Below are 22090 nucleotides of genomic sequence, written 5' to 3' on the forward strand. Positions count from 1 at the left end.
TTTTTTTATAGGAGAGTATTAAGGTATCAGATTTAATAGAGAATTTAGAGTGCAGATTTTCTAAGGCCTTCAGAAGAATGCAGAAAAGCTAAAAGGAACTTTAAATCACTTTATGTTTGATGTCTAGACATTTTTTTAATGCCTAAAAAATTTATTCTCACACTTTTGTAAAAAAATCCGTTTCATACTTTTAAGGGGTAATAGTCTTCTTCTCTTTTCTTTCCACTAATTACAAGTCAGAAAATAAGTTTCTACTCTTACCCACTCAAATGCATTATGGATGAAAGTATGTATAGTTTTATTCTTGAACACTTACTTTCAATCCATATAATGTATAATGGAAATCATTATGGTCTTAAGAAATGTGGGTCTTGCCTTTAAAAGGACTTAATTATACCAAGGGGTTAGTATTTGAGGAGTATAATCAGAAAGACTAATAGAATAATGAAATGGGTCAGTATCTGTGCTAATATTCATCCCTACTGAAGTAGGGAAAAGATTCAAATTTGATGTATTTGTGCAGTCGTTTATCTTCAAGGACAAGAACTCACAGGAGAAATCTGTTCCGAAAACAACTCAGGATTTGATGACAAACGGTTATATCTCTCTTCAAAAAAAGGAGGTCTTTGTGTCTGGAATAAAGATTTTCTATGGTTCTCAGACTGGTACAGCAAAGGTAAGAACTTTTTATAATACTTTTCCTTGGGATTACTGATCAAGAAAATCCCTGAAAAACATCCTTTAGCAATGAATTGGTTTTCCAGTCTTCTTTCATCTACTTTTTTCTTTTTCTCAGCTTCCATTTTTCCTTACAGGGATGGTAGGTGGGTTTTAACTCTTGTGCCCAATTCCAGCTGATTGGAGGTATCTGGTGGTCACTGTCATGAGGAGTTTTTGTTGTGAAACTTGCTTCTGTCTCAATGGAATGGAAAGTTCCAAGGCTGTTATTGATGTCTAGAGATAGGAGATAGTGGAAAGAGAATGGCAGCAGTAGTGTCCAGTATGGGCCCTGACTTTCACAACTTCAAGCATCTAATGAAATATATTTTGATTTCTAATAGTGTAGCAAGTGTTATCAATAGACACTGTATACTGTTTAAAGTACATACACATCACATATGTATAGCTGAGAGATGCTTTTCATTCTTTAATTGTATCTAGATGCTGCCTGCTTCTTTGTTATGAAGTTCGTAGCTATTTAGTGCTTTCTAGGAAAAGATTCTAAGGCTGACATGAAAATGAATTGAAAAAAATTCAGTCTGTTATTTTTGTATAGTACTGTACAAAAGAGAGTTTTACTGCCCTCTTTGGGTATTTTGTTGAATTATACTTTTTTATTATTAAGTTCAACTTTAAGCAACAGAGGTGGGAAACAGGAAGAAATGTAAAAAAGCATCTGAGCAGTCAAAAACAAAGTTCTTTCAATGTAACTCATAAAAGATTCTATTTATAGCCTCTTTTATGAGTGTTTTAAAAGTTTTTGAAAAATCAGATTAATCCTTGCAGATGGTAACAAATCCAGGTGTACAGAAGATTCATAATGAAAAGTACTCTCCAGAGAACCTCTTTTAACTTTTTCTATTTTAGTTCCTCTGATGGTTATTTCTTTAACCTTCTTATGCTATGTTTCTAAATTTATCAATGTTAGATAAAAGTTACTGATTTCTTATATTAGTTGACACAAACATTCCTCAAATCTCAGTGGCCCACATCGTAGTCGGTATGGGTTAGATGGCCCTCCTTCTTAAAACTGTGCCACCTGAAATTCTTTATTCTGCTTTCACATTTGGTTGATTCATATTTGGCTGGGTATAGAAGACTAGGTCAAAAAATTTTTCCTTAAAACTTTGAAGACATCATTTCATTGTCTTTCAGGAGGGAGTATTGCTGATGTGAAGGCTAATCCCCTCATTCTTTTGTAGATGACTTGATTTTGTTTCTGGAAACTTTTACAATCAGTTCTTTGTCTTTGATGTTCAGAATTTTTGTGAGATGGTGCTAGGTTGCATCTCTTTTATTAGCCATTGTGCTGGACACTTGGAGTTCTTTTGAAGATTTGTGTTCATTAATTCTGCTAATATTTCTTGGGTAAATTTTTTTCCCTTCTATTTTTTTCTGTTCTTTCTTTCTGGGACTCCGGTTGAATGTTGGAGCTTCTGGATGGTCTTCTTCTGTATCTCAAACCTTTTCTCTCATACTTTTTTTGAAACTTTTTCTTTAATTCTGTGTTCTTGGATTTTAATTGCAAACCTTTTTTTGAATGTTTTATGTCAGCTATTATGTTTTTAATTACAAAAATGACATTTTGCTCAATTTTTATGACATCTTGCTCAGAATTTAAGAATATATCTTAATGAGTTGCATTTTCAGTTTCCTTAGTTATCTGCTTTCTTAGTTATTTCTGCAGCTCATATTTCTCTTTTCTGCTCATCTTGTTCTTGGTGATCCATGATTTTCTGTTCATATTTCGGACAGAATGATGAGGTAGCTAGTGTGTATTTTCTCTGTTACTGTGTGAACGGTTTTGTTTTCTCTAATTGTAAATTCTCATTGGATGCTCTGCACAGGGCGGCTCAGGGCATGCCATATGACCTGTTGGCCCCCCACATCTTCCTCTAACTACCACCTCATTTTTTTAAAAAATAGTAAAACTTGAAAGTGTCATCTGTGCTTGCTTGAAGATGTTTCTCTACTCCTGTTTTTCTTGAACCATTCAATTAGGCTTGCAGGCCCCAACGTGCTCCCAGTGACTTCCATTTTGCTAATTAATTCTCGGTCTTCATCTTAGTTGATGTAATAGTTGCATGACAATTCCTTCTTGAAATACTTTCCTCATTCAGTTTTCAGGACATTGTTCTCTAGGTTCTCCTCCTACTTTGCTGAGGCTAGTCTTTCTCTCATTTGCTGATTTCTCCCCATCTTCTTGACCTAGGAGTGTCCCAGGGCTCAGCTCTTGAGACTATCTTTATTTGTCTACATTTACTCTAAGGTATCTTGTGATCTAGAGCTTTAAATTATGTTAGATAGAATTTGGCAAACTTTTTCTGTAAAGGGTTCGATTTTCTATTTCACATGTTTTTTATTTTGGGGGGTTTTACAAGCCATGTGGCGTTTGCTGCAACTACTCAACTCTGCTGATGTGGTGTGGAAGCAGTCAGAGACAATATGTAAACAAATGCACATGACTGTGTTCCAGTAACTTTTACTTAAAAAACAAATAGAGGACCAGATTTGGCCTGTGAGCCTTAGTTTGCCAACCCCTGTATTAGATGATGGCCTCTAAATTTATGTTTCTAATCTGAACCATTCCTTAACTCCACACTCATATCCAGTTGCCTATTAGATCTTCATGTGATGTCTAGTGGGCATCTCAAACTTAATGCTAAGATCTGAACTCCTGATTTTCTGCCCAAACCTGTTCCACTTATAATCTTTGTTTTCTAAATTTATTTTAATGAGTTTCAAGTATACAGTACATTGGTTAGACATCTAGATAGTTCATAAAACGATCCCACCAATTGCTCCCTCCCTTCCCTGACCCTCCACCTAGCCATCGTATTAATGCTAATTGCATTTCCTATGCCGTGCTCCCCATCCCCGTGACCATGAGCTACTAATTTGTACTTCTTTAACCCTTCACCCCATTCTCTCAGTCCCCCAAAGCCTCCCCTCTGTCCATCACCAAATCGTCCATATTTGTGAGTCTGTTTTTGATTAGTTCGTTCTTTTTATTCCTTAGATTCTGCATATAAGTGAAATCATGCAGTGTTTATCATTCTCTGTCTGACTTAAATACCTACTACGTCCATTGAAGCAATTTCTTTTTCCATCCCCTTCTTTTTAGTCTGTGTGTGTCCTTTAATCTGAAATGAGTCTCTTGTAGGCAGCATATGTAGCAGTCTTGTTTTCTTATCCTTTCAGCCACTCTATCTTTTGGTTGGAGCACTTAATTCTTTTCTCTCTAAGGTACTTATTGATAGGAACGTAGTTGTTACCATTCTTTATTCCTGTTTTTGATACATGTTTATTCTTAAAGAAGCCCCTCCAACATTTCCTGTAATACTGGATTGGTGTCGCTAAATTCCTTTAGCTTATTTTTGTCTGGGAAGCTCTTTATCTATCTTTCAACTCTAAGTGATAGCTTTGCTGGATAAAGTATCCTTGGTTGATGATCCTGGGTCTTCCTCCTGTCGAATATTTTGTGCCAAGCCCTTCTATCCTGCATAGTTTCTTTTGAGAAATCAGCTACCACTCTTATGGGTGTTCCCTGATAAGTAATTATCTGTTTTTCTCTTGCTGTTTTTAATATTCTTTCTTTGTATTTAACCTTTGGCGTTTTAATTATGATGTGTCTTGGTGTGGGCCTCTTTGGATCCCAGGTTTTTGGAGTTCTCTGAGCTTCCTGGGGTTTTATGTCCATTTCCTTCACCAGGTTAGGGAAGTTTTCCATCATTATTTCTTCAAACAGCTGTTTAGCATCTTGATTTTCATCAGTTACATCAATCAGATGTATATTTGGACCCTTAATAGTGTCCCATATGCTCCTTAAATTATTTTTATAGTCTTGGCATCTTATCTCTTGCCATTCTGATTGCGTATCCTTGGCTTTCCCGTCCTCTAGATAGGGCATTTGATCCTTTTCTTTATTCATTTTGTTTATTCCTTTGTTTATTCCATTTAATATACTTCTCATCTCAGATAACGTGTTCTTCATTTCTGACTGGTTCCCTTTTATAATTTCCATTTCCATTTTTACGTTTTTTATCTTTCTTGAAGTTCTCATTGAATTTATCTACACTTCCCAAAAGTTCATTGAGCATCTTTAAAACCAGTGTTTTGAAATCTTGCATCTGTTAGATTACTTGACTCCATTATATCTGGATGTCTATTCTGTTCTCTCATATGATTTCTGCTTCTTTGTCTTACCATTTTGGCAGCCTTTCCGTGTCTGTTACTGTGTACTAAGCAAAGCTCCTAAGTCTCCCGGTCTTATTAGTGTGGATTTGTGAAGTAGGTGTCCAGTGGCACAGTCCTGAGAAGGGTTCAGCTGCAGGCCAAACTTAGCCCAAGCTTGTGCCCCTCTGGGGCCACCGGTTAAGATTCAGCAGGCAATCCACAGATGCTGTGCTCATAGTTACTTCAAAAGGCCACACCAGAAATCGAGGCGAGCTGCCTCCGGTGTGAGTCTAGGCACTGCTCAGCTAGGGCTACCTGACTCGCTGAGGATACACCTGGATGTGACTTGGGTGGAGCCGCGAGTTTGGGGAGGCAGGTTTTCAGGGAATTCTCTGGGTGGAGTGACCTGTGTTATCCAGTTTGATGACATCAGGGCTTTGGTGGTGTTGTTGTCAGGTGCACTGGTAGGGGGTAGAGCTCAACAGGGAATAATGGATACTGCCAGCACTTCTGTACAGAGTGAGTCTTGCTTCACTCTGACAGTGTCTCCTTGTAAGTCCCTGGTGCCCCCTGCATGCGGCTGAATGAATGGACCCTGGTGCTCAGTGCGAGCAGATCTGTTGCCACGAGAATCCGCTCAATTTAAGAGACATCTGCCGCTGCCGCAGCCTCCATCTCACTCAGCCACTCGAGACAGGGTCGCCCCGCGTCCTTGCCCCATCCTGCCTTCTACCGTTACAGGGTGCTTTCTTGGATTTCTCCCTAGTTGTGTGACTTGTTCATCTAGATCCCAGGGGTTTTTTCTTGCTGCTTCTCCTTGTTTCCGTCACAACTTTGATTTGGTCTCCAGAGGGATGAACAGAACCTCTATCATCTATGCCATACTTTTTCCCTCCTTCACTTATAATCTTTATCTTTTCAGTAAATGGCAACTTCATTATTGCAGTTACCTAGTTAAAAAATTTTTTTTGACTTCTTTTTGTTACTACACATATCCGGTCTGTCAGCAAATACTGTTTGTTCTACTTTCAAAAAAGACCCATATTCCAATCACTTCTCACAGTCTTCAGTGCTACCACCCTGGTCCTAGCCATCCTTGTATTTTGTCGGGATTTCTGCGGTCATCTCACCATTGGTCTTCATTCAGCGCTGCTCAGCCCCCTTTCTTGACTTTAGTGTCCACTCAACTCAGCAACCACAGAGACTTTGGGAACTTAATTAAAATCATATTTTCCTCAGCTTAAAACCCAGGAATGACTCCGTCATTCACTTAGAGTAAATGTCAAAGTCGTCATAGTGGCCAAGAGGCCCTCGTGTCTGCTTTTCCATTAACTCTCTTACCTCACATACTTGGTCCCTCTTCTGCAGTCTTATTAACCTCCTCACCAAGCATCCTCCCTCCTCTGGGCCTTTTCACTTACATGTTCTCTCTGCTTGGGGTAGCTGCACAGTCTGCTCTCTCATTTCTTTCAGGTTTGGCTCAGATCTTTATCTTCGAATCCTATTGCAGTGTTTTCTGATACCAAATATTTGTCATTTCCCAAGCCCATTCACCAGTTCTGACACTGACTACCCGGTTATCATCAGACTCCACAGGTTTAAGGGCATAGTCCACAAAGCTGTCCCCACTTCAAATGCTAGTTGCAAGTCCCATAATTCCCTCGTTAGGTTTGATAATTCCCTAGACTAACTCACAGAGCTCAGGAAATTACTTACATTTACTGGTTAATTATAAAGGATATAGCTCAGAAGGGTGTCACCTCTTCAGCATATCAATGTGTTCACCAACCCTTGTCATTTAGGGGTTTTTATAAAGATTTCATTATACAGACAAGATTGATTAAATCATTAGCCACTGATGATTAAACCCACAAAGTAGAAGGGTGCTGAAAGTTCTAAACCTGTAATCAGCTGGTCGGTTTTCTGTCAATCATCCCCCATCCTGAAGCTATCTAGGGCCCACTGCCACCATTAGTCGCTTCATTAGCATAACAAAGACAGTAAGTTCCAAGGATATTAGAAGTCTAAGAGCTAGAGACAAAGACCAAATTTTTATTTTTTACACACCTGGCCTGACCCTCTCTGTAAAATAATAACTGTTTCCCATTCCTCCAGTACTGTATTCTTCCCATTATCCTGATTTATTTTCCTCCATAGCACTACTCATCATCTGATGTATTGTATGTTTTCTCATTTCTATGTTTATTTTCCCTTTTTCTGTTAGAACCTAAGCTCCTTGAGGGAAAAGACTATGCATGTCTTGTTCACTGTTGTGTAATATTGCCCAGGACTGAGACTGGCATAGTAGATGCCCAGTAAGTGAATATATTCTTGGCAGGCTTAGCTAAGCAAAGAAGAGGGAGTTTTCCTGGAGTGCCAACATCTGACTAGAAATTTTAGCTAACCCAAACATTTGGTTCATTTTGTGTGGAGATCTAGAGTTGTGTTGCCTGTGGGTAAAGGGTTCTATGTACACTTGTTCTGTATTCAAATTGTCAAATTGGCTCTTCATTTCCCCATGGTTTCCTTGTGTTTCTGCTGTAGTGGCTAACTCTGAGCCCAGAGCCTCTTTGGGGTTCTGTCAGGCATATGAACTCTCTCCTAGGACTTTCTCCTGTCTGTCAGCCTGTTTCTATTTGCTTTCTGTTTTCCAGAAATGTTTCTCATATTTCCCATTCTCTTCACTGTTCACTATATATTTTTGTATGTCTCTGTGTTTTTTCTAGTGGGGCAAAGCAGCCGGAATGTCAAAAAGCCAATTTAAGTTTTAGTCCCATATATACTTGGAGTGAGAAAAATAAGGTTAAATGTTTGATCTCTATAAAGATGTTTGAGAAAATGATAAAAGTGAGAATAGTATTTGTGTTTGTGATGACAAACTGGAAAAGATTTTCGTGAGAAATGCCTCATTTTCTTGCCAACAAGGATAAATGAAGACAGTATTTTGCTTATTTAGCTTATTGAAAACTGATTTTTGTTTTCCTGTTAGGGATTTGCAGCAGATCTTGCTGAAGCCATTACCTCCCTAGATCTGCCTGTGGCAGTTATTGATCTGAAAGAATATGATCCAGATGATCATCTAGTAGAAGAGGTTGGTAATTGTCTTATTTTTTCTTGAATCAAAATTCAAATTTAGTGACCTCCTGTGTTCTGGGATAAATAGAATCAGAATAAATTTAATTTTTATGTTAAGGGATTTCAGTTGGTTGAATTTTCAGTGTCAGTCTGAGCTGTCGAATGTGTGGTATGTTACACTGGTTCTGAAGTGGTGTGGAGCCTGTCTCTCTGGTGTGTTAGACTCTCCTGGGGTGGAGGTGATGGTGGGAAAGCTTGGATGGTTTGAGGTTCCCTCTACCTACCTTGCTTTGAATATCACATTCAAGGAGGGCGGTTATTGTTGGCAGTGTGCCGGCATGTGAACCATGTGTAAGCCCCCTGAAAGGTCAGGAGCCACTTGGGTAGCAGAAGGAATATGGGTTTTGGAGTTAGAGAAGTCTCTTACTAGTTGTGTGATCTTCCTGCATTACTTAGTATCTATGAGAGTTTAATTTCTTCACCTGAAAAAGGCCCCTTCCCCTCCTCTACTCTTAACCCAGTTAGGGAAGTTTGCCTTACAGTAGTGTGACCCTTGAACCAGCAGTATCAGCATCTCCTGGGAGACTTGTTAGAAATACAGATTCCAAGGTGCTAGCCCAGCCCCGCTGAACCAAAGTCTGGATGTGGGACCATGTTTTAATAAGTGCCCCAGATGATTCTGAAGCAGCTAGAGTTGGAGAGGCACTAGGGCACGGGTGGACAAACTTTTTCTGTAAAGAGCCCGGTAGTAAATATCTTCAGCTTTGTGGACCATGCAGCTACAGTTCTGCCTTTGAGGCACAAAACAGCCATAGACAATATGTAAATGAGTGAATGTGTCTGTGTTCCTCTCAGACAGGTAGCAAGCTGGATTGGGCCTGTAGGCTGTAGTTTTCTAGCCTCTTCTTAGTGGATAAACTTGGAGTTGTTACTGTCCATTTTTCTTCCCCAAGAGAACAGTGAGTGAGCTCGAATCTGCTCTAAATTATTTGCAAAAAGTTATTAGCAAACTTTGATACTTAGTAGTTAGTAAGGGATTACTTATAATTTACCTCACAAATTGGAACTCTTAAGATATATTCAAGCAGATAAAATACTGTGACTAGCAGGACTGAAGATGTATTTTGTTTACCCATGTGGATGATGGTGCCAAGTCATTACTTTACATTTAAAAAGTTTTATTGCTTTAATTTTTCAGATAATTTTTTTAGAGATCTTTCTGTCTTTTTTCCTAATCTACATTTTGTTTCCAATATGACCAACGGAGATGATAGGAATTTATAGTCTGAGAAATGGAATGGAGTATATGTTGAAGGGCACCAGGAGATATATTGGCAAGGGACTGGGTTTTCTCCCCTGTGCAAGGTGTCTTTGCTGTGTTTTGAAAAAGATTAATGTTTCTGAAAGCACCCTTTGTCCTTAGAGATTAATATGATAGGAATATCAGAATTAAACAGGGATTTTCTTCTGGGATATTCTTCTGAAATAATTATTTTTTTGGTTAGGTTACTAGTAAAAGTATTTGTGTCTTCTTGGTTGCTACTTATACTGATGGTCGACCAACTGAGAGTGCAGAGTGGTTCTGCCAGTGGTTAAAGGAAGCATCCACTGATTTTCGATTTGGCAAAACTTACCTGAAGGGTATGAGATATGCGGTGTTTGGCCTGGGAAATTCTGCCTATGTGCGTCACTTCAACAAGGTGAGTACAAGGTAGATAGATGTTGAATTATAGGGATAAATTCTCTCGATTAAAAAAATTTAATACACACACATACACATATAAATAATCTGCAAACTTTGGTATTTAATTATAAACTTATTATGTTCTTTATAGCTGTGAATTGCTACACATATATATATCCAAGATTGTGTATAGTAGGCTCTCAGTAAATTTTTGTTGAAAGTGAATGAATATGACTTGTTTTGTGTAGTGTCTTAGGGGTCTGGATTCATGGACTTTTGAGTCCAGCCTCCTCTCCCCAGGTAGGACCTTGTAGATGGAAGATCACTGATTCTTTGGGCTTCCTCAACTACCTGTTCTGTTATTGAATAACCTTTACTTCCCAAGCTAACTCTTAATACATTTGAACTCATTGTCTTTTAATCATTAATTTTTAAAAGGCAATAGAAGAAAAACATCCACTCCTTTTTATATAATAAAACAGTAATTGTTTTGTTTTCCTGGATCTTTTTTCTAAATGAAATTAACTAGGTTCCTTTACTTTTTCATTGTATTCTCTATACTTTAAAAAATAAAAATTTGGAACTTCAGTTTCTTATTGGTTCTAAAATGTTACTAGAACTTTTGAATGTGTACCTTTCCTCAAAAATGGGCCCAGTTGGTTCACCTGTCTTTGGTAGAATGTGAGCAAAGGTGAAAGTGGAGACCTTTCTTTAAACTTGTTTTCATTCAATTATTACATCAAGTTATGTATATGTTTCCCCCGTATTTTAGAAGTAATTAGACAAAAAATGGTAAAATTAAGATATGTAAGTATTTTCTTTAATGCCTTGCCACTCAGAAAGTCTTATGCTTTTTAACTCTTACCTGTGTTTCTTGATAACACCTGTACCTCAGCTTCACAGCTTCACATTGCAATAAAATGAATTTCTGAGTTCATGAAATTGTGAGTCTTGCCAAATGGGCTCCATGTGTACTTTGCTATTAAATGGGCTTTGGTCCCATAGACTTTGTTACATTTTGGAACAAATTTCGCTAATGAATGATTTTATTTTGACGTTGTTTCGAATAGTGGTTTTCAGAATTGTTTTTTAGGCTTTAACCCTTAGTTTAGTTAAAGGGTTTATCTCTCTTTGTTAAAAAAAAATCTTTTGCAGAATCTTATCAGAATGTATCAACTATAGTCCATGTGGGTTGCAGCTGGGGCTGGAAGGCCTGAAGCCTTTTTTGGCTGAGCAGTTCCCTCTTGCCAGAGCAGCAGCAGAGGTTCCCACAGCTACTTTAGGCTTTCGCAGAGCAGTCTTCAAACCTCTGATTTAGATTGTGTTTAGCTTATCTCTCTTTTTTTCTTGCAGGTTGGCAAGAATGTTGATAAATGGCTCTGGATGCTGGGTGCTCATCGCATAATGACTCGAGGGGAGGGCGACTGCGATGTTGTTAAAAGCAAACAGGGTAGTATTGAAGCCGACTTCAGAGCTTGGAAGACCAAGTTCATCTCCCAGCTCCAGATCCTTCTTAAAGGAGAGAAGAAACCCTGTGATGGCAACTGTAAGAAGGGCAAATGCAAATCTAATGAGCACATTGCAGAGGAGATTGAGCCAGGGTCTCACGCTCAGGACGGATTGCATCAGAGAGACACTGAGGTGTGTGGCCTGTGTATTCATGTCTTTCAGTGTTTGGAGATACTGAACCTTACCTCTGCCCTGAGACACTATTTCAGTGGCTTCTGGTTAGAAGGAAGAAGATCTGGAATTCACGTAGGAGTGTTTTAGAGAGAGTGAAGTCTTAGGAGTTAAACCATGCTGTGCTGGATGCTTTCTTGTATCTCTTTAACTGTTGCATTGCTAGAGTCAAGTAGATTTCTAGGATAAGAAATAGGCCCAGAGAAGTTAAATATGTCCAGGGCTGAGCTCATATCTTTTTATCCACAAACCACATATTGCTCCTTATCTCTCTAAAATGAATCTGTTAATCACTCAAACTTAAAGGCCGCAAGTAATCCTAGATTCATCTCTTTCATCCCTCACATTCTAAACATTTCTCTTTCTTCTTCAGATAACCCAGTTTCTTTGTAACTTATGTCATCAGGCTGTATCACAGCTGTTGTCTTTTGGCCACCTGTCACTTGCGTCATTCAGGAACAGCTTTACATTCTGACTCACTTTCCTTTTTTCTCCATCCTTGTTCCTGTCATTACTCTTTGTGGCTAAGTCATCCATGTAGATGATTTATACAGCACCCTGGCCTGCCAGTTTCCTGGCCTTCAAACCTCCAGCAACCATTTTCTTTCCTGATGGCCTCTCATTTCCATGGTTACCTCTGAAATTTCATGTTCCTATGACCTAAACTCTGACCTCTTTCTGGTATTCTTTAAAATTCTTTTTATCCCATACCTTTTTCATTAAATAGTGAAAACTGCTTATTTTACTTCTGTCCTTACCCAGTTTAAATTTTTATACTCATTCTTTTAAAACATCTTCAGTTGCTAAAACATCTTCAATTGCCTTGTTTTCCACTCCGTTTTATAACCCAACTGACTGAACTCCAAGCCAGGTTGAAACCTGCTATCTGCCTTCCCCGTGGCCTGCTGCTTGCTGATTGACTGCAATGCATGACCACAGACTTAAGTATGAATTCAGAACTTCCCAGCAGTCTCTGACATTCTCTTATAAGTTCCCTTTCTCACTTTCCAATATAAATGTTTAATATTCTGTTTCTCTCTACTTCTTGCTCCAGCTCTCATATGAAGCCATCAGAGAAAAATTCTCTCATAGCCCCTATCTACAAATCTTCACTATCTTTTCTGTCGCAGAAGACCAAGTATCTGGTTCTGTCAAAGACCACTTTCCGTGCATGCTCTGGAATCAAGGACTTTGTTCCTTTGTTCTTCTCTCTCCTGCATTGTTAATCTTTTCCTCTCTACTACATGGTTCCTATAGACACATAAACATACTCTGGAATCCCAGTGTTTAATCAGACGCAAAAAGCAGATACAAAACAAATCTTCCCTTTGTTCTGTGTCTTTCAGCTGCTGTTTCATTTTTCTGTTCTTTCCATCTAGCCAATCTTTTTGCTTATGTTTCCTTATTTTTCTCTCTAATTGGTTTTTAACATTTTTTAAAACTTTTTAAAATATTGAGGTAAAATTCACATAACAAAATTAACATTTTAAAGTATATAATCCAGTGGTATTTAGTACATTCACAATTTTGTGCAATCACTACCTATATCAAGTTCCAATACCTCTTCATCACCTCAGAAGAAAACCCCTTACTTATTAAGCAGTCATTCTTCACTCCCTTTCCCCCAACCGTGACAACCTCCAATTCGCTTTCTGTCTCTGTGGACTTAACATATTCTGGATATTTTATACAAATGGAATCATGTAATGTGCGACTTTTTTTTTGTCTAGCTTTTTTTACTTAGCTTAATGTTTTGGAGGTTCATCTATGTTGTAGCATGTGTCAGTACTTCATTCCTTTTTACGGCTGAATCATATCCCATTTTATAGATATATCATCTATATGTGATCCATTTATCTGTTGGTGGACATTTTGGTTATTTCTGCCTTTTAGCTATTGTGAATAGTGCTGCTATGATATTCATATATGGATATTTGTTTGAGTAACTTTTCAGTCCTTTTGGGTATATACCTTTTGGAATTGTTGGGTCATGTGGTAATTCTCTCTTTAACTTTTTGAGGAACCACCAATTTTCCACAGTGGCTGCACCATTTTACATCCCCATCAGCAATGCACAATTCTTTGAATTTCTCTACACCAACACTTCTTATTTTCTTTCTTTCTTTTCTTTTTTTTTTTTTATTACAACCATCCTAGTGAGCGTGAAGTGGTGTCTCCTTGTGGTTTTCTATGCATTTACCTCTGATGTCTGATGATGTTGAATATCTTTTCACATGTTGATTGCCATTTGTATATCTTTTTTGAAGAAATGTCTATATTCAAGTTCTTTGCCCATTTTTTAATTGGATTGTCTTTTTGTTGTTGAATGGTAAGAGTTCTTTATTACATTCTAGATAGTAGACCCTTATCAAAGATATAATTTGCAAATACTTCCCTCAGTAGGTTTTCTTTTCAGTTTCTTAATCATGCCCTTTGATGCACTAAAGATTTTAATTTCTATGAAGTCCAGTTTGTCTGTTGCTCATGTGTTGGGGTCATATATATGAATCCGTTGTTAAATCCAATATAATAAAGATTTAATCTTACATTTTCTTCTAAGAATTTTATAGTTATAGCTCTTATATTTAGGTCTTTGATCCATTGTGAGTTAATTTTTGTGTGTGGTATGAGGTAAGGGTGCAGTTATATTCTTTAGCATGTGTATAACCAATTGCCTCAGCACCATTTGTTGAAGAGACTATCCTTTCCCCATTGAATGGACTTAGCACAAGTCATTTGTCCACAGATGTGTGGGTTTTCTGGATTCCAAATTCTATTCCATTAATCTATCAGTCTGTACTTGTGCCAGTAGATTTGTAGTTAAGTTTTGAAATCAGGAGTTCTCCAACTTTGTTCTTTTCCAGTGTTTTGGCATTTTGGGATCCTTTGCAATTCTACATGAATTTGAGGAGCGGTTTCTCCATTTCTGCAAAACACGTTGGGATTTTGATAGTGATTACATTGAGTCTTATAGATCTCTTTGAATAATATTGTCATCGTAGCAATATAAAGGCTTCCAATGAACATGGGATGTCTTTCTACCTATTTAGGTGATCTTTAACTTCTTTCAGCAATATTTGAGCTTTCAGTGTCCAAGGATTTCACCTTTTTGGTTAAATTTTTTTCTTAGGTATTTTATTTCTTTAGATGCTGTCGACTTCCACAGTGGTCAGAGAATATTCCTTTTCCTTTTCTTTTTAAAAAATTGTGGATTTTAGATTTGTATCCCACATAGAACTCATATCATGTGGTTTTCAACTTTTTCTCTGGATTATTTCCCTTAGCATGATTATCTCGAGGTCCAGCCACGTTGTTGCAAATGGCAGTATAGCTTCTTATATAGCTTTTTCTTATAGCTGAGTAATCGTCCATCGTATATATGAACCATATCTTCTTTATCCAATCATCTATCATAGGACACTTCAGTTGCTTTCATGTCTTGGCCATCATGAATGATGCTGCAATGACCATTGGGGTGCATATATCTTTACAGATAAATGATTTCAAATTTTTGAATATTAGGCCCTTATTAGATGCATTGCTTCCAAATATATTTTCCCATTCAGATGGTTGTCTCTCCTTGTCGACGGTTTCTTTGCTGTGCAGAAGCTTTTTAGTTTTTTGTAGTCCCATTCATTTATTTTTGCTTTTACATCCTTTGCCTTTGAGGGCAAATTCATAAAATCCTCTTTAAGTCCAAGGTCCTTGAGTTTAGTTCCTATGTTTTCTTCTATGCAATTTATTGTTTCAGGTCTTATATTGAAGTCCTTAATCCATTTCGAGTTAATTTTGGTGTGTGGTGATAGACAGCAATCTAGTTTCATTCTTTTGCAGGTAGCTTTCCAGTTTTCCCATCACTGTTTATTGAAGAGGCTTTCCTTTCTCCATTGTATGTTTTTGTCTCCTTTGTTGAAAATTATTTGCCCACATCAATGGGGGTCTACCTCCGGCCTCTCAGTTCTCTTCCACTGGTCTGTTTGTCTGTTTTTCTGCCAGTATCATGCCATTTTGATTATTGTCGCTTTGTCGTATAATTTGAAGTTGGGCAGAGTGATGCCTCCAGTCTTGCTCTTTTTTTTCAGGATGGCCCTAGCTATTTGAGGTCTTTTGTGCTTCCATACAAATCTGATGATTTTTTGTTCTATTTCTCTAAAAAATGCCGATGGGATTTTGATGGAGATTGCATTAAATCTGTATAATGCTTTAGGTAATAAGGTCATTTTAACTATGTTGAGTCTTCCAATCCAAGAACACACAATATCTTTCCACTTTTTTATATATTCTTTGATTTCTTTTAATAGAGTCTTATAGTTTTCATTATTTAGGTCCTTCACATGTTTCGTTAAATTTATTCCTAGGTATTTTATTCTTTTTGTTGCAATTGTGAAAGGAATTATTTTTTCCACTTCTTTTTCTGACACTTCATTATTAGAGTATAGGAATGCTATGGATTTTTGGACATTGATCTTGTATCCAGAAACTTGTTTCTAGTAGTGTTTCTACATAGAGAATCACGTTATCTGCAAAGAGTGACAGTTTGACTTCTTCGTTCCTATTTGGATAACTTTTATTTCTTTCTCTTGCCTGATTGTACTTGCTAGGACCTCCAATGTTATACGGAATAACAGTAGTGATAGTGGACAGCCTTGTCTTGTTCTTGATCTTAGAGGAAAGGTTTTTAGTTTTTCACCATTAAGTATAATGTTGGCTGAGAGTTTGTCATATATGGCCTTTATTATGTTGAGGTTCTTTTCCTTTTATACCTATTTAATTAAGTGTTTTGATCATAAATGGATGCTGTATCTTGTCAAAGGCTTTTTCTGCGTCTATTGATATAATTATATGATTCTTATTCTTTATTTTGTTTATGCGGTGTATCATATTAATCAATTTGCATATGTTAACCATCCCTGTGCCCCTGGGTTGAAGCCCACTTTATCATAGTGTATAATCTTGAATATGTTATTGTATTCAGTTTGCTAGTGTCTTATTTAGGATTTTGCAACTGTGTTCATGAGAGATATTGGTCTATAGTTTTCATTTTTTGTGTTATCTTTACAAGGTTTTGGTATCAGAGTAATATTGGCCTCATAAAATGAGTTAGGAAGTATTGCCTCCTCTTTGATTTTTTGCAAGAGTTTGAGGAGAATAGGTATTAAATCTTCTTTGAATGTTTGGTGAAACCATCTGGTCCTGGACTTTTACTTTTTGGTAGGTTTTTGATGATTGTTTCAATTTCCATACTGCTGATTGGTCTATTTGGTTTTCCAGTCCTTCTTGATTCAGTCTAGGAGGATTGTATATTTCTAAGTACTTGTCAATTTCTTCTAGATTATTAAATTTGGTGTTATATACTTTTTCATAGTATTCTTGTATGATCCTTTGTATTTCTGTGGTATCTGTCATAACTTCTCTTTCATCCCTGATTTCGTTTGTGTTCTTTTTCTTTTTCTTTTTTTTTTTTACAGCAGAAAAGGAGAGCTGTATTAGAAGGGAAATTAAACTTCTAGATGTGGAAGCGGGCCTGAGGAAGCGAAGTGGGGCTCAAGAGGCCTCTTTTTTTTCTTCAGTGAGTCTAGCTGGTGGTTTGCCAATTTTATTAAACTTCTCAAAGAACCAGCTGTTTTTTTTTTCCCTACTGTTTTTTTGTTCTCAATTTTGTTTAATTCTGCTCTAATTTTGATTATTTCCTTCTGCTGATTTAGGTTTCATATGTTCTTTTTCTGGTTTTTGAAGATGAAAGGTTAGGTGGTTTATTTGGGCTTGTTTTTGTTTTTTGAGATAGGCCTGTAATGATAGGAACTTTCCTCTTATTACTGCTTTTACTGTGTCCCAAAAGTTTCGATATGTTGTACTATCATTATCATTCATTTCTATGTGTCTCTTGATCTCTCTTTTTACTTCTTCTCTGACCCAGTTATTCTTCAGTAGTGTGTTGTTTAATCTCCATGTATTTGTTTTTCCTGCTTTCTTTTTACAGTTGATCTCTAGCTTCAAAACATTATGCTCAGAGAATGGTATGATTTCAACCCTCCTATATTTGTTGAGGCTGTCTCTGTGTCCCAGTATGTGGTCAGTCCTTGAGAATGTTCCATGTGCACTAGAGAAGAATGTAGAAGCAGCTGTTTTGGGATGAAAGGCTCTGTAAATGTCAATTATGTCTAGCTAGTCTAATGTGTCATTGAAGGATGTTATTTCCTTATTGATCTTCTGTTTGAATGATCTGTCCATATCTGACAGTGGGGTATTTAGGTCTCGTATTATGATAGTGTTTTGGTCTGTTTCTCCCTTTAGTTCTGTTAGTAATTGCTTTACATATTTCAGGGCTCCCTGATTGGGAGCATAGATATTAATAAGTTTTATGTCTTCTTGGTGCATCATTTCCTTTATCATTTATGAAGTGTCTCTCAGTATCTTTCTTTACCTTTTTTATTTTGAAGCCGATTTTGTCTGATATTAGCATTGCTATTCTCACTTTTCTCTAATGCCATTTGCTTGAAATATCATTTTCCACCCTTTCGCTTTGAGTCTATATTTGTCATTAGACTGAGATGTGTCTCCTGGAGGCGGCATTTGGTTTGATTGATTTTTTGTTCCAGTCTGCACTCTGGGCCTTTATATTGGTGAGTTCAGTTTATTTACATTTAGGTGGTTATTGAAATATAAGGTCTTTTTATAGTCATTTTATCTTTTGCTTTCTGGTAGCTTGGTGTTTCCATTGTTTCCTTGTCCTTGCATTTCTGTGAACTATTTTAATTTGGTTGGGTTTTGTAGATTTTCCCTCTGGTCCTTCTTGTTTTATGTATGTTATGTACTTCATTTTTCAATCTTTGGTGTGCAGTTACCTTTAAGAATAAGTAAAGGATAGTTGTGTATAATAGTCCATTTTCTTCTGCGTAAGTCTTATCTCCATTCCCTTTCACAAATTTGGATCTTTGAATTCTCTCCTTTTCTGTTATCATTGTCTCAAATTATTCATATGTATGCTGAACTATATTTCTATCTCGCAATAGCAATTCTCTTCTTATCATTTAAGCTTATAATACCATGTACTTTATAAGGGTTGCACTACTTTGCTCCTATCTGCCTGTTAGTCCCCTTACTCATATAATTATGTTTTTTTTTTTTTTTTTTTTTTTATCATTTTGTTTCAGGTGTGCTGCCCCTTTTAGCATTTCCTGTAATGCAGGCCTCATAGTGGAGAATTCCCTCAATTTTTCTATGTTTGGAAAGGTCTTTATTTCTCCTTCATATCTAAAGGAGAGTTTTGCTGGATACATTATTCTTGGCTGGTAATTCCTTTCATTTAGTAGTTTGAATATTTGGTTCCATTTGTTTTTGTTTGTAAGATTTGTGCTGAGAAGTCTGAAGATAGTCTAATGGGTTTTCCTTTTTAGGTTACCATCTTCTTTTCCCTGGCTGCATTGAGAATTCTTTGTGTGACATTAATTTTTGATAATTTTAATATATCGTGCTTGGAGAAGGCCTTTTTGGGTTGAGATAATTGGGTGTTTTGTTAGCTTCTTGGATTTGAAGCTCCAGCTTATTCCTTCAATTTGGGAAATTCTCTTCCACTGTTTGTCTGAATATGCTCTCTGATCCCTTCTCCTTTTCTTCCTTCTGGAATACCCATTATGTCACATTTCCTGATGCTGTCAGCTAGTTCTTGTATTTCTGTTTCATTATTTTTCATTCTATGGTCTCCTCTTCCTTCTGAATTAGTTCTAGATTTCTTTCTTTGATATCAGTGATCCTTTTCTCCATTTGGTCATCTTTATTTCCTAAGCTTGTTATTTGATTCTTCACCTATTTTAGTGTGTTCTTCAGCTCCAGAAGTTCTGTTTGGTTCTTTATCCAGGTTTCAGTTTACTTGCTAAAAACTCATTCTGCTGGTTTAATTTTTTTTTTCAACTCCTGGAATTGTTGATATGAGTTATTTTGGGTCTCATTGAGTTTTTTCGTAAGTACAATCCTGAGTTTTCTGTCATTTAAGTTGCATATTTCTATGCCTATAAGCTAATTTTCTAGGGATTTTTCTCTTTCTTTCTGAGCTGTCTTGTCACCCTGGTGTTTGATGGACTATTTCTCTGCCTGGGCGTTAATGGGAGTGCATTCCACTTTTTTTTTTCTTTTCAAAAGATTTATGATATTAAAAAGATTTATGATATAAAAGGTCTCTCTTTAGCCTGTTGCTAAGAGGGTGTTTTTCTTTTGATTTCTAGTAGGTGGCATCCAAGCCTCTTGGATCTCTGCCTTGAGACTTAATAATGGCTTTTTTTTTTCCTTATAAATAATCAATCACAATTGCTACCCTCAGTTTCAGTTCCTGTGTTAGTGACAATTTGATAGTCTTTGCTCAGATTCCCCTGGGGCTTTGTGGTGTTCAATCTTGGAGGTGCTGTTCGGTTTGGAGGATAAGGGGTTGGAGCAAGGGCGTGTTCTGGGTTTGTGGGTGGGAGTTGCTGCTAGTCTCCATGTCTCAGTCTCCTGCTTTGCAATCATAGCTGTTAAGACCCAACTGTTGCCCCTCTACACTTAGTTCTCCCTCTGCTTTGTGCACTGATCCCTGGCTCTGCTGGGTGGAGCTCACAGATCCTTCAGGCAGGGCTGTTTGGGGAACTGGCAATTTCTCCGTCTCTCTCCTCCTGTAGGGAGCTCTGACTGTGAGAGGCAGCTTTTTTGTTCCTCCCAATCTATCCTCCAGACTCCCAGTGTTCTGGCCTCTGGAAGCTCTTATGCACAGACCACTTGCTCAGACGCGCTTATGTGCAGATTGAGTGTGTTATTTGTTGAGTTTTAGATGTTTAGCTTATTGTTATTTCAAGGGGAGAGATCCAGGGACATCTCACTCCACTAAGCTTCTGACCCAGAGAATATACTTTGGATGACTTTAAACTATTAAAATTTATTAAGACTTGCTTGGAGCCTAACATATGGCCTGTCCTGATGAATATTCCATGTGTACTTCAGAAGAATGTGTAATCTGTTTTTGAGTGGAGGGTTCTGTATGTCAGTTAGATCTAACTGGATTATAGTGTTGTCCTTATCCTCTGTTTTCTTATTAATCTGTTCAATTTTTCTATCTCTCATTGCACATGAAGTAAAGAAGTTTCCAACTATTAATGTAAAACTGTCTTTTTCTTTTGCAATTCTGTCTGTCAGTTTTTTCTTTATATGTTTTGGTGTCTGTTAGGTGCATTTATGTTTATAATTGTTAATCTTTCTTGATTCAGTGCTTTTATCAATATATAATGCCCTTTATCTCTTGTAACAATTTTGACTTAAAGTCTGTTTTGTGTGATATTAGTATAGCTGCCCCCACTCTCTTTTGGTTACTATTTGCATGGAATATCTTTTTCTGTTTTTTTTGAATTTTAACCTGTTTATATATTTGGATCTAAACTGAGTCTTTTGTAGATACCATAGAGTTGGTTCCTGTTTTTTGTTTTTTTTTAATTCATTTTACCTGTCTCTGCCTTTGAATTGGAGAGTTTAATACATTTTCATTTAAAGTAATTACTAATAAAGACTTACTTTTGTCATTTTATTATGCTTTCTATATATCTTACATCTCTTTGTTTCTCAGTTTGTTCATTAGTGCTGTCTTTTATATTTTATTGATTTTTTTATGGTATACCATTTTGATTCCTTTCTCAATTTCGTTTCTGTACATTTTATTAATTTATTTTTTAAATTTATTTCATTTCTGTACATTTTAAAGTTATGTTTTGGTACTGTCGTCCCTTGGTATCTACAAGGGATTGGTTCCATGACCCCCTGCAGATGCCAACATCTGTGGATGTTTAAGTCCCTCATATAAAATGGTGTAGTATTTGCTTATAACCTATGCACATCCTCCTGTGTGTACTTTAAATCATCTCTAAGTTACTTATAATACCTAATACAATGTAAATGCTATGTTAATAGTTGTTATACTGTATTGTTTAGGGAATAGTGACAAAAAGGTTCATATTCAGTACAGACAAACCATTATAAGCCTAGTATATATCAGCAACAATGTAACTTTTTTTAAAAAATATTTTTCATCTGTGGATGTAGAAGCTGCAGATATGAAGGACCATAATTAGTTACCCTGGAGGTTGCAGTTAACTTCTTTCACTTATAACACTCGATTTGAATTAATACCACCTCAATATACAAAACTGTGCTCCTGTTCGGCTCTGTATCTTCCCCTCTATGTTGTTGTTGTTACAAATTACAACTTTATACATTGTGTGTCCATTGACATGGATTTATAGTTAATTGTTTTATGCATTTGTCTTTTAAATAATACAAATAAAAAAAGAGGAGTTACAAGCCAAAAATACAATAATATTGGTTTTTGTATTTACTTATGTAGCTATCTGTACCTCTATTTTTTCTTCATACAGCTTTGAGTCATTGTCAGATGTCCTTTTCATTTCTGCCTGAAGGATTCTCTTTAGCATTTTTGTAGGGCAGGTCTTCTGATAATGAATTCCTTCAATTTTTGTTTATCTGAGAATGTCTCCATTTCTTGATCAGTTTTGAAGGATGGCTTTGCTGAATATAGAATCCTTGGTTGACAGGTTTTTTTTTGTCCACTGCCTTCTGGCCTAAGGGATTCTTGATGAAAAGTTAGCTGTTAATCTTATCTTTTTGAAACTCCTTTGCATGTTGAGTTGCTTCTCTCTTGCTGCTTTCAAGATTCTCTCTTTGTCATTGTCTTGACAGTCTGATCATAATGTGTCTCAGTTTGGTTCTCTGACTTTATCT

At 36.8% G+C, this 22090-nt stretch overlaps 1 protein-coding gene across 3 annotated transcripts in view; it reads left to right on the forward strand.

Moving 5' to 3' along the window:
* The window catches only part of LOC120591729 (S-adenosyl-L-methionine-dependent tRNA 4-demethylwyosine synthase TYW1), a 191984-nt gene that overhangs the window by 978 nt on the left and 168916 nt on the right, over positions 1-22090 (forward strand). For 2 of the 3 annotated variants that reach the window (XM_039849387.1, XM_039849389.1), the window contains exons 3-6: positions 524-676; positions 7886-7987; positions 9477-9671; positions 11009-11296. In XM_039849387.1, coding sequence (XP_039705321.1) covers positions 524-676; positions 7886-7987; positions 9477-9671; positions 11009-11296 — 738 coding nt within the window. The remainder of the gene's footprint in view (positions 1-523; positions 677-7885; positions 7988-9476; positions 9672-11008; positions 11297-22090) is intronic. The other variant, XM_039849388.1, reaches the window with a different exon arrangement.

The sequence above is a fragment of the Pteropus medius genome, unplaced genomic scaffold (genome assembly GCF_902729225.1).
Source record: "Pteropus medius unplaced genomic scaffold, Ma_sr-lr_union100, whole genome shotgun sequence".
NCBI classification, from domain to species: domain Eukaryota; kingdom Metazoa; phylum Chordata; class Mammalia; order Chiroptera; family Pteropodidae; genus Pteropus; species Pteropus medius.